Source organism: Ixodes scapularis, unplaced genomic scaffold (genome assembly GCF_016920785.2).
Source record: "Ixodes scapularis isolate PalLabHiFi unplaced genomic scaffold, ASM1692078v2 PGA_scaffold12__126_contigs__length_90152505, whole genome shotgun sequence".
NCBI lineage: Eukaryota > Metazoa > Arthropoda > Arachnida > Ixodida > Ixodidae > Ixodes > Ixodes scapularis.
Window position 1 is genome coordinate 75,930,728 of NW_024609838.1, and position 18,189 is coordinate 75,948,916.

The 18,189-nt window shown below is 43.2% G+C and overlaps 1 protein-coding gene across 1 annotated transcript in view; it reads right to left on the reverse strand.

Annotated features, from left to right (window-relative positions):
- Positions 1-18,189, reverse strand: part of LOC115323718 (collagen alpha-1(I) chain) — a 115,006-nt gene that overhangs the window by 90,973 nt on the left and 5,844 nt on the right. Inside the window, 1 exon segment of the mRNA XM_042289576.1 lies at positions 6,236-6,342. Coding sequence (XP_042145510.1) covers positions 6,236-6,342 — 107 coding nt within the window.

Consider the following 18,189-nt stretch of genomic DNA (forward strand, 5'->3'; position numbering starts at 1 on the left):
GAGACATGGCCCCAAAGCACCCCCAAAGCAAAAGAACTACGAGGCCATGTCTGTTTTTTCGGGTGTGTACGGAGTGCGAGTCCACTTTGAGCCCCACCTCGTGCATTTGTTTACCCTCCAGGTGCGCTTGCCTGCCACGACATGGCGTATTCTCTGCGGCTGACCAAGGACGCTTTTTGGAACCCTAGATATCCATGTTAGGGCCATGTTGCGAACATTGCATTTCACCAGAGAGCTGAAACGTTTAACATGCTTCGCAAGTAACGTCATCGCACTATATGCTGGTGGTCATTGCGATTTGTTCTCGGTGACAAATATCAAATCCAGCGGTGCAAAATGCGCGCTGCAGGCGTTTCGCGCCCAGCGCAAGGCCTGTATTTCGAGGATTCTTCTTGGTGCATCGTCGTTAGGAACGGCGCGAGGGACTGGCACGACGAAAACGCGCTTTCCGGCAAGAGATCTCACCAAGAGTGGTGCTACGCCACCGTTGCCGCGGTGCAGTCTGGTACCTGCAGTTCTCCCCAGTTTTCCGGCCGCGTCAGTGCGCATTGTACGCCCGGTGTTTGGAAAATTTCGGGTTAGCACGAGTCTTTGAGCCGGGTGTTTACTCGTGGTTTTCGATACGCGGTTTCGCCTTAGGGTCATTCCATGTGAAACGTCCCAGACGTTGCGCTCGACCACTTCCGATTTCTAAAAAAAAAATTCATGGGCTTCGGCCACAATGTCCGTAGCCATACCCTAAAATAGTTTTGACGAAAAAAAAATTGTGATGACGTGAGCGCGATTTTAATTTTTTAAAACAGCGTGAAACTAGGCATCACTCAATAATTTACGAAAAATCAGCTTTTTTATGAAATACCCAGCAATATTTTTTTCTTAAATTTGCACGGTTGTCGGCTTACAATGTGCCTGAGTTTGTGGAGTTTTGTTTAATTTAAATATTTAAAAAAATGCATAATTTTATTCAAAAATACGCATTTTTGTTATTTTACTAAAAATATATAATTGCTCCCGGGACCTAATATAACTGTTTACTGGTTGCCCTCTAGGTATATAATCTATACAAAATATTTTAAACCGCTGAATTGAACACCTTGCAGTAAAACAAAAATCCTGAAGTTGCCAAAAAGTGCGTTTTGACGCATAAACAGTCGTTTATTCCACCCTGAGGTGGTCCAAGTAAAAATACAAAATATGGTGGGTTTGAAAGAACGATTGATCGTCTTTTGATTCTCAAAGTTTAATCAGAGTACTTTTTGTTTAAAGCGAGAAAACAATTTTTGAAGTTGAACTCTCGCACCACTACCCGGCGTCGCTTCTTAACGCCTCTTTGCCGCACAGCACGTCACCTGCGACGATAGCCGAAGCGATTAGGTCCAAAGAACCAACGGAGTTTGCTGCCCGCTTCCCCTCGTCCCTCTTTTCTGGCTGTAAGGGAAGAAACGGCGGGTATCGTGTACTAATCGGAGCAGAGCCGTGTATTGGGAGAGTTTGGCCAATAGGCGGAGCAAAGGCCGCCGCCAGCGCCGAATATTCCCCCCGCGCTTTGAGTGTAAACTAAATTTGTGACACAGCGTCGACCAATCAGGAGACCGCGACGTCACAATATTGCAAACGACATTCAAAGCGTGCAATAGAGGCGTTCAATCTCGGCCTCTCTGCTCCATCTCACAAATGTCGGCAGTGAAGACAAAAGTACAGGCGCGTGAACCTAGCTCAGCACAACGCTTTTGTTTGTACGAGAACTCGTGCATAGGAGGCACTTTCCAAAGCCACGCGCTCGTGCCCATACCTTTCTCTGCACTGCTGATGTTGGCTTGTTAGAACAGCGTCCTGTGACTGGCGGAAAGAAAACAGTGCAAAGGGTGGGGCGCGCGAGCGTCTGGAGACGCGGTGTCCCGCTCGGCTCGTGCGCTGGCTTTGGCAGTGCTTTCTTTCACCGTCTCAGCTGAGACGCTGTTTCTAGCAAGTTGGCCCTGGTTTGGAGCGCACGTTCGTTTATTCTACACTTGAATATTGGCGTGACGAACACCTCGCACGCACAAAGTTTTCAGTCACTGAGAGTCACACCTTTTAACTCTAGCGACGCTAAAACGGCTTGAATTAGTCGTGTCACAAATTTAGAGCTCACGACCACCGCTAGGGGCTGTTTCGCGGCCTGTGGTTGGCCCCGAGACGCTCGCCTATTCAAACCAATGTATGGCCAAACTCTCTCGATAAACGGCTCTGAATCGGAGGTGCCGCCAGTGCGCCGCCATAGCAGGACAGGTTGTGACCTTTGTACCCGAGGGCGGCTCCTCACACTCCGAAACGCGATGCCTAATCGACGGGCCGTTTCACATGGAATGACCCCTTATTGTATGCCACGGAGCTATAATAACAGTACCGGGCAAAAAGGCCTCGGATATTATCTTTTCTCGAAAGAAAGGAGCATGGCAAAGAAAGGTAAAAAGAGGAGGACAGAGCGGCAGGAAAAAAAAATGGCGTTTTACGATTTGTTTTGCGATTTCCTTCGTAATCAGCTAAAATGTGTACGATTACAGTGCAGGAGACAGAGCGTGCCAATGTATTCCGTACGCTGGAATCTCTCTGAGCATTCGCTTCGTAGCGGTCTATCCGTTGGTCTATGTCAAATGCGACCTCCATACTGCTTTGCCGGAGGCCGGTTTTAATACACTGTTTTCTCGATGTATTTTGGTGGGACAACATGTTTCAATGACAACTATGCCTCAAAAAATCAAAACACTCATGAAAAAAAAAAAAGAGCAGCGATTTTTGATATACATTACTTACAATAAAACAACCTTTTTTTCGGAAGCAGTCTTCATTTACTTTTCTCATACAAACGTGAAAACACCACATAATGCAATTTGGAAGTGCAACCCTTACCGCCAAAAATGTAACAAACGAACCTCATCCATTTTGTGGTGGTCTATTAAGCTGACGTTACTTGTCCATTCTGCATTAACACCAATCAGGACCGTAGAAAAACAGCCTCCTTCGTCGGGCGAATGTTAGCGTTCCGAGCTTGCGCAAACAAAATAAAACGGAATAGAAACTCTACACGAAAAATAACCTCTACCCCAAACTTTACGGTATCTGGCATGGTTGCTTCTTTGATGCCAATCGTTTCGACGCGTCAGGCATGGCCTTTCTGTGGGTAATTGTTTTTGTGTGTGCAGGCTTCTCTCGCAGTTCATCTGTACCCTGTCGCACAGCCGGTCAACCAGAATGAAACAACTTTTAGAAAACTATCGCTCACCGGGAAGGTCTATCGAGCTCCTCTTACTCCAATATTGATTAAACGCGATGCACAAGACTGAGCACTACCAAGCTCAGTTTTTCACCAACAGATTTGATGCTGTTCCGCGGTGCTACACCGAGCCGATGGTCCCTCGCATGTTCTTGTTCTTGGCCACTGCACTAGATGTTCCCTCGCTTACAGGTTAATTGACACGTCCGAGCAGCCGGAATGCTCGAGTTGCGGCGTCGTTGTTCGTCTCCCGCGGCCGCACCGCGTGAACGGCTGTGGGCTCACGCGTTCGCGAAGACGAAGAAGCAGACGACGACAAAGCAGACGACAAAGCGATAAGGCGACTGGAACCGCTTTTCTGCGCTTGCTGACACACCGCACTCTGTTTCATACTTAGTGCGCAACGCTGTCAAAGCTACTGGCGCGAGCATGGGGCTCGACCTCGTTGATCATTTGCACGAGTTCCCGCGCAAACAAAACCATAGATGAAGTCACGCGCTCGCGCCAGTAGCTTCGTCAGCGTTGCACGCTCAGTATGAAACGGAGTACAAGGCATCATAACAACACAATCTTATGAAGAGCAGATATGCAAGATAATCTATGATGATGTGCGCGCAGTCCTATGTAGCCGGGAAGCCGGAAAGGGATGACTACAAGGAGCATGGCGGCGGCACCACTTCCGGAATGCGCGCGCCTGCGCAGTTCGCTTGGTGACATTGGTCTGGGATCACCCTTTCCAGACTGCGCCGAGGATGCGGGGCAGAGGAACCTTTAGGACACGGCGTGTGTTTAAACCCATCCCCCTTTCTCCCGTTTTTTTTTTTTTTTTTTTTTTTTTTTTTTTTTCTGGAGGATCGGTTTTTTTTGTTTTGGGGGAGGCGGGGGGTGTATTCAACAATAATATTTGTGTCCCTCGTTAACAGTAACCCTCCATTGCTTTCACTTTGCACCCAAGCGTGAGGTTGTGACAAAATGCAGAGGTGGTCGAAACTCGAAGAAGACCTTGAGAACGACACTCCTGTGAGACTTCGAGGCCACTAGGCTCTTTCCTTTCAGGGATCCCTTCCGTATCCCCTGGTAGTTCTATGTAACCTCGGATTAATTTTAGTCCTTTCGATAGTTCTATTCTGAAAGACAACTTTCTGAGCCAGTTCAGCAACAACGAAAACATGTCGGGGTGCCTCAACGATGTGTGTACATGTAAAATGGGCCGCGCAACTCTTTTTTTAATCTCCAGAAAATACCGTTAATAAGTAATTATTGACGTTGATAACTTGCAAAAATATCCATTAGTTTTCCCCTCCAGGAAACGGCAGATGACAAAAAAAAAAAAAAAAAAAACAGCTTTCCCCTGCTCAACTAGCAGCTAGAACAAGCGACGACGTGATCTGACCCTAACAGCTAACTATATACCCAAAACACAGTGAGGGCGACTCTCAGTGCGAAATCGTGATGTCATGTTACCTCACGGCGTGAACAACGTTAATAAATCTGGTGACCTTCTCAATTTAAATCGACGTAAAGCATTGAGTCACCTGACGCCACGGGGTCCCGTGACGTCACATGACCACGACCACATCACACGGTTAATCATAGTGAAAATATAAAAGCGCCACGAAAACCCACAACTTATGATACATTGCAATTCCGTGTGCGCTCCGTGCGGGAACTACGGGGGCCGCTTTGAAAAACGCGCGTAGCGCCACTAGCGGACGAGCTGGCGTTCGACGGTGAGACGCGTTCGGCGGAATGCGGCGCCTTTTCGCGTGCGAAGCTGCGGCGGCGGAAGCGCGCACGGACGGAACTCCGGGTTCCTCGGAGCCGACACGTCGAGGGTGACGTTGCACGAGGGCAGGGAAATACCTCTAAAGTCATCTAGCTGTCCTCGAAACGCAATTTTACATCTTCTATCAATCACAGTGCACGCTGGCTTCCGACGAGAAACCTTCCCGGCTTCTAGAAAGTTTCACTGCACTTTTTCACGAACTTGACGAGGCATTGATATCCTGAAATTAAATCTACGAATTCATTGAGCTCAGGATGGAGAATAAAAACCAATATGATTTAAATCGTGATTTAAGCCACACCAATTTCATTATGAGGATTTGCCACAAAACACCTTTTTCCAGGAAATAACTTTCCGCAAAACTAATACCGTAAACATTTTTTTTCATTATTGTTTGTAATTTGATGCCGTCCATATTTTTTTTTTTTTTTTAATTCGAGAAATATCAGGCAAATAAAAAAGTACACCAGGCTGAACGCGAGCACTTCTTTCGTTCATTACGTGGCTAATTGTGCAAGCATATTAGAATGCGAAGGAAACTAACAAAAACTTGTATGTGTGCGTGCCCATAGACCGTAAAGGGAGTGACTGAGAGAGACGGGCACAGGCAGATCTAATTGTACAAGGTTGATCTCACATCGGTCAGTATCTATACGTTTTGTTTTACGCAAGGTTGCCACTTTTTCCTGAAGTTGTGCCACCACCTCGCGCACTTTAAAGCAAAAAGAAAAAGTCGCTGTCGTTAAACAACTCTCTAACTGTGCTCGAGTTCAAAGGACATCATTTTACGTCGTTGAATAGACAGGGTGTTTCACGAAAGGTGGACAAATTCGATATTGCAAAAACTACGCATCGCACCGAAAAAAAAAAAAAAAGACGTGTTGTCTTGGTTTTAGGTTAGGTTCCTCTTTAGGAAAATTAATAAAGTTTCCCACATTCTTTCCTTCCACATCATTCTCTCGGCTCCTTTTACTTCCTTTTCCACGGAGGTAGTCTGCCCTGGCCCGGCACTTGAATGTTGGCATTTGAATTTCAATTTTCGGGTTCGGTTTGACCATTTGTTACCGCGTGCCCGCGGTTGCCAGACCGGCACCCAAACAAAGCCTTGTCCGTCCACGGTGGCCAGACTAGATCTCGAAGCCTGGCTGCTTCCAAAGCAACAGAGGGTGTGCAGGAGGAGCCCCTGCTGCACTCACCTGGGTTGTCAGGCTTTGAAATCCAAATTTGCGTTGAAAGAGGCGTACAAACTGCGACACGTAGGCTCCCTCCCAGAGACCCCGTATGGCTTCACACGGATTCCCATCTGGAACAGAGAAGAAAAGGCGCCACCAGTCAACCACAAACTCCACACACAACGGGCATTGCATGATCCCCGGAATGTACCAGAGAATGCCCATAAATAACCACCAGTTATCGCTTTGCTGGTGGATGTTGCAGGGTAAAAGAGCGTCAAAGCAAATGAAAACCCTAGTACAGTCAGAAAGCGAGACAACACGTACGTTAAATTAAAAAAAAATACAAAAAAAAAACGGTTAATGTGCAGGCGAGCTGGTGGGAGTTAATGATGATTGAAACCCGAGACTATGGTTTGAAAAACTTCCTCCTTTACGAGTGTTCCGTTTTTCAAACAACAGTCTCAGGTTTCAATCATCAGCTATAGTGTATGTTAACTTTGCTAATTGGTGAAAGCAGCCAACCGGCTAATGACAGGTACCACAACAAACAAGGAAACACGGAATAGACACTGGCTGTGGTACCATGTGTACACTGGTTGAGGAAACATTGGAGCAGGTAGCAGAACAAACATTTTTGGGCGTCTGGTTTGGTGAGCATTTATCATGGAATTGTCATGTAAACAAACTAAAAGCTGATTTATCCCGGGTAACAGGATGCATTTATAGAATACAAAATTTGATACCGACCTGGTTAAAACACATATATTATTCCTTATTCTACTCCAAAATTAGTTATGGTATTCTGGTCTGAAGAACGACTACAGTGGCGAATTATACTAAAATTATCCTTTTGCAAAAAAAAAAAAAAAAAAAAAGATCTTACGAATGTGTGAAAATTATAAAGGGGATACCAGAAATTAAAGGACACAGCCACTCTTCATCAAATGTAATATGCTTAAGGCAGATCAAATATATTACATCAAACTTTTACTATGGATACGTAAAAATAGACTTTACACCACACCAGCGAACATCCTAAGTGCATATCCGATTAAAAATCGAAAGCGAAGGATGCCGGCCATAAGAACCAACTATGGTAAACAAACTTTGATTTTTCAAACTAAAACTCTAAATAGAACGAAGTCAACGAATCTCAACATTAACTTTAAATACCCCTTTTCTGGTATTAAAAGGGATTGTAAATTCTCTTGGTTGGCAGTGAAATCGCATTCTTATTTGGATAGTGTATTTCTCCAATAAAATAATCACTAGGTATAGCTAATTTCAAAGATACATGTTTTCATTGATTTCCTTCGTGTGAGCTTGCTGCTGATGCTAATATGTCGGAGGTACATAAGATTGCATTCTAGTTTTTTGTCTGCTGTTACTGTTTTCAGTTCTTACTGACGTTAATAGTGTTCTTTTAGCAAATGAATGTAGTGTCTATTTTCCCTTGTTTCTTATACTCGTTTTTCTTGTTTTATTTTAATTGCATAATGCTTTGTAGAATCGGTTATTATGTAACTACTTTGAGCTGCTGAACTTTAGGGGACAGAGGCTTTGTCAGGCACCATGCCTTTATCTCTGCCCCCTACGCGGCAAACCCACAAAAAAAAAAAATGAAAAAGGTTTCAGCAGTTTAATGAAGGTGAACGGATGTTAGTTTTACTTTGTGAAATACTGCATTTAGTTCTTGCTTTTGGTGCTTTGCCGTCAGTTTCCTCCGGTAGTTTGTCAATATCACGCGGTGGTGGAGTTTTGCTCACCCAGAATGGATAATGGTCGACAATCTAATAACGTAGACTACAATTCATTACGACACATCCGCCGTTCAGAAGTTTTGTCGAGACCCTAGCATTTAAAGAAAAAAAATCATTAGCCTTGCGACAGGGTCCGTCGTGTGTACACTGTAAAAAAATGTTTGTAATATAACAGGAGATATCCGGAAAACTTCGGTCAAAGTAAGGAAACTGTTCTGCTGAATTAATATACAGACAATCTTATCAGTTAAAAAAAACAGGGCTTATGTTATCCGTCGAGATCATAAGTTCTTTGGTAAATAAACAGTAAAACAAATACTTGCATTATTGGTAAAACAAAAAGGTTTTATTACACTAAGAAAACATTGTTTTTTCCTCGAATGAACGTTATGGAAAACGTCCCGTCCTCCGTAGGAAAACAGAGCTATGTTATTTCCAGATCCCAAACATTTTTGGTGAATAAACAGGGTAAACAAAATCAAATTAATGTAAAAAAAAGCTTTTTTTTTATTTTTGCAAAATGGATTATCATTAGATCAGTGAACGAAGTCACAGTTAATATAAAATATTTTATGAAGGAACTTTTGTTCGCAATACGGGCTATACCGAATGGGTTAAAACAGCGCAAAAAAGACTGACCAGTAAAAGGAAACACCCAGACACAGCGCTGTGTCTGTGTGTTTCCCTTTACTTGTCCTTCGTCTTTTTTGCGCTGTTTTAACCCATTCAATATGACCATCAACCAACTCGCCCAACTTTACACCTTGTGACGGGGTATACCGTCGAGACCGGTTACAACGAAATAGCGGATATATCGAAGTGATTTCCGATTCCCGTTGACTCTGTTATAACCGGTCTCAACAGCAGCACAAAAGAAGTGAGCAGTCCCGTTTTAATCCACAGTAGTCAGAGCGGCAGCCGCGACAAGCCACGGCGAAGTCGTTGGGCGTCGCGTTCACGCACCGTGGTGAACGAAAGCGTTCGGAACAAAAATAGACATCTGACCATCTCGTTACTGGCTATTTCTTCGTAGTACTTTTCCCAGAGAGGCGGCGCGCAGTGAGGATTGGGTTACCACAAAAATTGCGAAGTCGTGTGTGAACCCACAGTACATGTCAGAGCGATGACTGGGACTCCTACTTTTGTGGTATCTTCATTCGTAGCCTAGTAGAGTTCTCCAAAAGCGCGTCTTGTTTTACGGCAATATACGGGTAATTTAATTTTAAAACTGATTTTTTTTTTTTTTTTTTTAGGAAAAGAGTGTACGGCTGTTGCACGTTTCCTCCCGGTGAGTTCGGGGGTTCGGAGGACCTTAGATGGGAGGCTAATCGTAGCAGTATTCGAATATTTGACTAAAGTCTAATAATTGCTATAGCCTCTAATAGGAATAAGCGTCAATACTAATCGGTATCAGAAATCAATTAATGAATTTTAGTTAATTAATCTACTCTGGCATTTCTGAAGGCACTGTATTAAGACATATAAACCATATTCTAGGAAAATTTCGAAGAAATATGAAGTAGGAGTAATATTTGGCCAGCCTCTACGTGTTTATGGGACAAATGTCGCACTAAATAAAGGGGGGTAAGTTATATGAGCACGGTTTTCATAGGGTGTTTACATGGCTCGGCGGACATTAGACGCGCGTTGCCGAGCGAGCGAGCGCGTGGCCGAATGGTTTACCGTGCACGCCTGTCGCGCGGAGAATCCAGGTTCGGTTCCAGTGAACTGAATGTCATTTTATTTATTCTTTCTTCAACCTGGCGTTCTCGTGAGTTCGAGAACCTTCTCGTCGGATCGAGTTACGAATGTTCTGCGCCCAACGTTCCAGAAACTCAGGCGGGTACAAAAGGTGCTCCGCGGAGCGAGCCGCAGTCAGTCAGTCTCGCCCCACAGTTCGATCTTGCTGTTACGCCGCCATCGACGCGAGCCTTTTCTATTTTGTTTTGGGCACAAGTTCGTCCCATGAAACGTTTAGTTCCTTCACTTATCATCGCCGCATTGGTTATATTCTCATTCGTGACAATATAACATTCCTATTGTTGGACTAATTAGATAAAATTCGTTAATTACCTTTTCAATAGACCGATCTCACCAGCCAGTTTGACTACGCCACCGCTGCCGCAATGCATCGAGGGAACTTTAGTCTTTTTGCACGTGCGACAACCTCGCTGGAGCTCTTCGCGTGTAGAGCACGAGAAGGCACGAGCCCACGCGTGCACGGCCGTCTGCCTCCTGTTGTACTCCTGTGAACTAAAGTTATGGCTGCTTTACGCATGCGCCCAACGCTTAGTGAGATCGGTCTATTACTGTAATCAGGATATATGTTCATAATACAAACTTTCAGGCGGTCGTATGCCAAGATTGTTCCATTTTGTAGAATTTGCGAAACCAGCCCGTGTTCCGAGATATCTGCCACCAAATGTTCTACTTCGTCCGACTTGTTACCCACTCAATTCGGCGTTATCCGGATAAAAGTGCAAAATCCGGGTCCGAATATCGCGGAACACGAGGCTGGTTACGCGAATTTTACGAAATGGAACAGTCTTGGCATACGACCGCCTCGTCAAAGTTTGTAATATAAACGTATCTCCTAATTGCAGTGAGTAAAAAGTTGATTAACGAATTTTAATTAATTAGTCCGATAATTGGAATGTTTATATTTCCGTCTGATGAACACCGAGCCATGTAAACCCGCAATAAAAACCGCATTCCTGTAACTTTTTCCCCCTTTATCTAAAAATTTAATGCAGCTAAAAGAAAGGAAAAAAAACACCCTATATAGCGATCATTCGTAGAGGACGGTACGTGATTTGGCTGTTAGTGCATTGTAGTGTATTGAGAGATTCAACGGCGAGGTAAATACCAGCGGATTCCAGGGACGCAGACCGCCGGTATTTATCGCTATAAAACGTTTTTTTTTTTTTTTTTTTTTTTTTTCAACTTGGAAAAGAACCGAGACTGTTTTTTGTCCCAAACTTCCAGAACAGAATCAGGTTTGTTGTTTTTTTATAAAACTCTGTTCCACACATTTAAAAACAGAAACAGTTTTTTCTACTAGGCTGGGCAACAGAAAGTCAGTCATTTTACAGATAAAACACCTAAAAATATTTTAGCAAAAATTACGGAAACAGAGAAACAGCCGAAAACAGATATTTTGTAACAAAACGCTGCCAAGATTTTTTTTTACAGTTATTTTTTTACGGTGTAGCTACTAAGCGAGCACATTCAAAAGTCACACACTCGAGTATTTTTTTTTTCTTAAAACTTCCCGACTACACAACCAATAATGCTAATGCTCGTAAAAAATCTAGACGTTTGCTCAAAATAAAGATTTAGCGACAAAAGCGGAATTACAGCCATCTCTTTTAAATACAACAAATGCTGAAAAGAACCTGGTTACATGTCTGAGATTAAGGCAACTTAAATACGTTTCCTATGGAGAATGCATTGGGGTTTGAAAACCCAATGCATTCTCCAAGAAGCATGAAAGCATGAACCGCTGGTACCTAGTCTCATGAAAAGTCCAAACAACTTCAAGCTGTTTAGTTATAGCTCCGTCAGTACGACCTGCGAGAGCATGCTGCCAATACTCTTACAATCATATGCATCTGAACAGTCATCTAACTTAACACGACTAATATTCCAACAAGGCTGTTATAGATGTCGTTTACAGTGAGAGGCAAATAAATGCTTCAAACACAGCTAGTGATTGAAGTGCAGTTCACAATTAGTGAATCCGTGGGTGCCACTACACAGGCAGCTGGAGAAGATGTGCCAAACAATTTCACGAAACAACTTGTGATTGGAACGTGCAGGAAGGAACCCCACCCCGAAAGAGCAACACCTGCCTTAGGTGCCGGTGTACTTACTAACGAGCTCAAAAAGAGACACGCGTTTGCTGCAAGGCCAAAGCCTCTTTCATTATGCAAGTCTAAAAAACTAAATTTTAAAATTTGTTTTTTTTTTTTTTTTTTAGCAGCCTGTTTTTATGAGTAGAAAATTAAAACAAAGTTTTGACGAGAAATTGGGAGAGAACGTGTCTGACTACTCGCGGTGGCTCAGGAGGTCGAAACATCGCAAGTTTACGCGAATATCGGTCTTCTTCGAGAGGCTGTCACTCGGGACGGCGGTGTTTGCTACCTTTTTTACGATCTGATTTGCGATTTCCAACAATAAAGATCGTGATTTTCGCGTTTGGAACCACCGAAGCAAGCCCAAGTTCCAAGAAAGGCGGCGCAAAAACTAGGCGGAAAACGCCGGCGGGGGAACGTTTACCGCGGCGTGCTAAGCCTTACCACGGCAACGCCAACTGTTCCGACACGCAATCGGCGCTCCGCACACGTGTGTCAGCGCTTCGGAAACGAGGATCGGGTTCTTCGAAAACGCTTACAGAACAAGCGCATGGCTACGTGCGGCATGGACGCGCTGACGATACTTTTGAGCGATGCAGACTGCCCCGCTTGTCACGAGTGCGGTTGGGGAACGCAAGAGATTTTTATCGTCCCATCAGCGCTTATCCTGCCTACATCTTTAACTTACCATTGTCCTTTTCGCTGCAGTGTGTATTATGTACAGGGTGTCACAAAAGAAAATTTACACGGTCTTTTTTACCGCAAAAATAAACTAGGCATCGCCGAACGCTCATTCTCCGCCCAAAGGTAGTGCTAGAGGTCACAACCAGATGCCAAAGTTTCAGCCCGATCCGATAACTTAATCAAAAGTTATAAGTGATTTTCTGAAAATTTCAATGGGAGAATGGCGGCCGACGGAGTTTTCAAACACGTGGGGCTCTATGGCACCAGAAACCGAAAACGGGCGAAAATGGGCTCCATTTTCCCATTGAGATTTTCAGAAAATCACTAATAACTTTTGATTAACTTATCGGATGGGGCTGAAACTTTGGCATCTGGTTGTGACCTCTAGCTCTACCTTTCGGCGGAGACTGAGCGTTCGGCGATGCCTAGTTTATTTTTGCGGTAAAAAAGAACGTGTAAATTTTCTTTTGTGACACCCTGTATAACCAACTCGCTCATCAGGTCATTTTAGTCCCTCAAACCACACTTTTTGAAGAGTGAGATGCCTTGAGTGGGTTCTATTTCTTGCGACGTTTACATCGAAACATGCCATGTCAGACGGAGACGTAAGCGCACACAATTTTGTATCGTCCGTGTCAACTTGTAGGTTGTAAACTCCCGCGCTTCAGCGCGATTCTCGGCCCGCTAAACAACAATGCACCACAATACCTTCACTAGAAAGAAAGTTTATGCCGCTGAAGCGAAAACTGCCAGCCAAAACCCCGTCAAGACCTGAATGCTGGCGTGGGAGGAGCAGCTAATGCAACGGCGCTTGATGGAACATGGCGCCAAGAGGGGCCTAAAAAGTCACACCATTCAGGGAGGGGAGGTTTTAGTGACTCTGGATGATCCCTCGATCCCCTTATGTCCCAATTTCATATAATTCCAGTTCATTTTTGAAGTGTTGGCAATTTTCGTTACGTATCTTCATGGTTTTCGTTTTCAGACCGCCAGGCGCTACGAATATTTGATTCGCTGGAGAAGGCTGGCGGGCGGACCTGCCGCCAGAGCTTTCCGTTCTAGTCAGTGGTTCTAGCCAGAGGTTCAGCCGCTAAGTGTCGTCGATTTCGCTAAAGTCGCCAATAGAACTTTTGAACTTTCAAATACATTTTTCTCGTTTTGAAACTCTGGGTCGTCGTCTCAGCTTGAGCACAATGAGTGATCGGTACTTCCCTTCATAATTAATGTGTTTTTTTTTTGTTTGTTTGTTTTTTGTGTGTGTATTACTCTGAGGAAACGCAGAGTGCAGGTATCCATTTGAAAGTTGCAATATCTTATTTATGTTTTTGCATATTTTAACTAACTTCTAAAAAGGGGGCTTTATGACGTCTTCATTTCGCTCTTCTAGATTAGAAACTTCTACACAGCTTTTGGCTAGTTATTAGCAATCCACACTTCACAAGAAGTGAAATGAGCTATTGCACCATGCTTATAGAAGAAATGTGTGTCTATATCTGTGCATAAACAAACTTTTCCGTGTAACTGTTTCTGCCTCTGAACACAAAACTATAGAAGCTACATTAAAACTAACTATCCTTTTGAGAAGGAAAGACGGAACTTTATAAGTAGCTAAATTTTCATCATTTTAAAGGAAATGTTTTTAACAAGGGTGGCCTCGAATCGCATATCTTTTCTTAATTCGGGAGATCTATTTCTAAAAAAAGGCTCTTTATAACAAACCAAAAATCAAATCGATCTCAAAAATCTGTTTTTGAGCTTCGACACTATAACTTACCACAAATATAACGCACGGTGATGCAACTGTCTCGCAATAATATCCGAGCAAAAACTTACCCCAATCAAAAGTTACACATAAAAACTTTTTTTTTTTTATATGGTCAGTAGGGAGTTTGCATTTTTAAATTACATGTGAAATAGCGTTCTCGAGTGTAACGGGGGCCATTTCATTAGATAAAAGAGGGAATGAGAGAAAAATCCCAACCATTTTCTTTACTCTCTTTTTTTTTTGTTTTTATTAAATCAAACGTCCTAAACGCCCACGAGGACGGTTTTTCACATTGGCAGAAAAATGGCGAACTCCTTGTTGGTCCGTAGTAAAACCGTGGTTTTTAGTTGCAGCTTTTGACTAAAGCAGGTTTGCCCTTTGATACTGAAGAAAAGAAAAATGCATTACCCAGTTGCACATTCGCGCTAACTAAGCCTCGGAGCACGTAAAACTGATATTTGCGATTTGCTTCAGGCAGGTTCGATCCACCTGGCCTTCACCGAATGAAGGTGCAGAAAGCCGGTCCATCTCCTCTGGTTATCCACCCTACCGGAAGACAACTTTGTAGAAGCAGACAAGAGCGGGTGGACGCGGCAGCGTGGAGCTGAGCAAGTGCCCCTCCTGTTGTGGTGGCATTTGTTCGCAACAAGGAAAGGTGAACAAATGTCAGGCCAAGCAAGTGCCGCTCCTTGCTGGCTTTTTCTGCATTAGCCGTATACATTTTCTCGCGGAAACTGCAACGCGATCGACTACCTTAAAATGCTTGGAACACGAAATGATTGCAGCATTAAAACAAGCTCTGTCAAAAAAACAAAAACAAAACTGTTTTTAAACAGGTTCTGGCGACTCTAGGAACTCGTAACTATGTGCATCTCTGTTCCAACGAAAGCTTAAATTCTCTCTAAACCGTAGCATAAACTAAAAAAAAAAAAAATGGTTAAAATATAATTAGATAGTTTTGGCATCTCAATTTTTTTTTCGCATTTCAGTCATTTATACGAACACAACTTTGTTAACATTGTTTCGGCCTAACTCTTCTACACGAAATATACTGTCCCATTATAGCAGATGTTCTAGACATACCTAGTGATGTTTGTAACCATGTCAGACAAGCAAAAAACGCTGCTGCAAAGCATAAAAACAAAAATGACACTGGCTTGATCAACTGACAAAGACGGGGGAGCACACAATTTGTTTTAAATGAGATGGGCACATGCTGTGCGTGCGTTACGTTATGCTGTCACATCACACGCCGTCAGGTGACGTCGCGGTGTGACATGACGTCAGTCACACGCTGTCAGTTACGTCAGTTGCGTCTCGGTGGCGTTATGATGATGTCACAATGACTCCTGATGCGGGTCCTTCGTAACGGTTCTTTGTGACGGATCTTTGTGGTTGCTGTTTACAACAAGCTAGTTGAATTTAGCTCATAAAACACATTTGGCACTAAAAAGGCTAATTTTAATTCTATGAAGGTGTAGTAACTCCTTTAGATCACCCTTCCCAGCTGCAGGGGTTTGTTTTTCATGTAAACCTAGCTCCAATCTGTCGAGAGAAGGCATCATCAGCTCACGGTCAAAGGGACCCATCTTTTTGAATGTCACGTTACAAAATTGCCTCGTAAAATGATGTTACAGCAAGTATAAAGTTTGAAATCCCTTCGCCTGAAACAATGAAGAATTGCAAAAGAAGCGTCTTGAGATTTAATTTAAACGAGTCCTCGCAGCCAGGACACAATTTTCAGCAAACGCAAAAAAAAAAAGTGGAACCCACGATTAGAACCCCTGAATTACTGAAATCTGAGATGACATCCCAACTAAAGGCACAACATAAAAAATCCAACTGCCAATTATACATATTTGGCAATGCGGTACTTCAAGATGACATTATCGCTGCTACAACAGACAGTAATGAAGCAGACATAGGTGAAAGATAATGCTAAGGACAATCTTAGCATCTCGCAAAAATATGCAGGCATCCTGCTGGCATTCTATGTCAAAGCGGTTTTTGCTCTTGATGTTTCAGGTCTTTTGAGTGTGAAGGATGGAACCTGTCGAATTATGAAAAGAACAAAAATTGGATTTGGATTGGGGGAAAACGATCCCGAAAAGTGGAACCAGCTCAAAAGTCAGCCGAAACGCTAGATCCCATTGTGCTTATGTTCCAGGATAACATCTCATGCTGAATTTAGAGCTTCTAAGCAACCCCCCTCCACCCCCCCCCCCCCCCCCCAAAAAAAAAAAAGTGTCAACCATCGTAGCATGTCTCGGCCCACAAAATTTTAACTAATCAAAACAATGTCCTAAAATACTTTTTCTGCAAATACTTATCCATAATCCTTCACCGCAACATAACTAGGGTTCTGCAGTCCCAAAAAAAAAGTCCCAAAAAGAAAAAAAAAAGATCAGACAAACAGTACATATTTGCGTGATGCCCAGACTTCTATTTAAAAAAAGACCTAAAATTATTATCTAACATGTCAGAATGGCTCTCCCATTTTACTTTCATATTCTTCTGCATGTCACAAGTCAAGACAAAAATCATGTTAGGGACACAAACAGCGCTAAGGACGAGGAATAGCAGAAGTGGACCTCGGCCCTATATTCATTTAGAGATATATATATATATCTATATATATATATATATTTCTAGTAATTTTTATTCCTGATTCGCAGCTCTTTTTGTCTTCTTGCTCGTTTGCTTCTTTTTGTAACTCCCCCTTACATTTTTCTTGCTCCTATTTCTTATTAGTGTGTATTAAAACTTCAGTTGTTAGTCAGCGCTCATCCTGCCCACTCCTTGTACTAGTCCTTGTCTGCTGTTTGTGTACACAATGTTTAACCAACTAGCCAAACGATTCATTTTGTTACAAAAATCATGTGACTATTTTGACCAGTCAGCAATCAGTTATGGCAAGCATGTTGCCCTTTCTTTACTGGGTGGGTAGATGGATAATAGTGGCTCTACACTTTGTTTTGGGTGGTAACTTGCGCCACCTAGCTTAGGAACATTCAAAGCAGTGCATGGTGCTGATACAGCAATGAGCAATTGCTTTCATACGGTCGTACACGCAAAGGGACTGTTTTTCGCACCGACCTGTCTAGACCTTACTAGTTTCCCCACTGCTTTGAAGCAAGGGCCCTGTAAAAACTCAGGACCAGAAGCATGAAGCCTTCAACCATACCTTTGACGAGATAAATAGGAACGTTAAATGGAAGCTTGGGCAAGTCAGTGATTCACTAGCAGCAACTATGCAAAAAGACAAGGACAAAATAGGAGGAGACACAGAAGGACAAACAAGGGCACTGATTTACAACTCATATGTTTCTTCGTCTACTTTGCAAGAAGCAATACCATGATACAACGAACACGAAAAACCACCCGTGAACTGTATGCACTTCACATTGACCCTTTCACCAAATAGTCCGATTGTTTGCCAATAAGGACACGGAAGGGGCACTGACACATGTATCATTGAGCCACGCATTCTTTTCAGCCTTAATAATCTCTCATATCAGCAGGTCACACTCAACAGAATACAATTTTGTTTGTCCTTTGTTTGTTTGTCCTTCTGCATGTCTCCTGCTTTTTTGTCTTTGTCTTTTTGCGCTGTTGTTGCTCAAATGGTAAAAATTTTGAGCAAACTATTTTCTCTCACGTCTGCGCATTGCAAAAAGCCCTTTGGCAAATGCTCTGAATCAACCCCTGCACTGGCAAAAGTAGTCACGTCTCGTTAATATGAACTCTGTTAATATGGATGCCCCGCCATATAGGCCAAAATTTGGGGGCAAACTAGATAAATGCATGCATTTTTGTCTCGTTATGGACAACTCACATCATGGACAATTTTTGTGGGGAAAGGAGGTGTTCATATCAACGAGACCTGACTTGCAGACTGGCTTGGAAATCCTC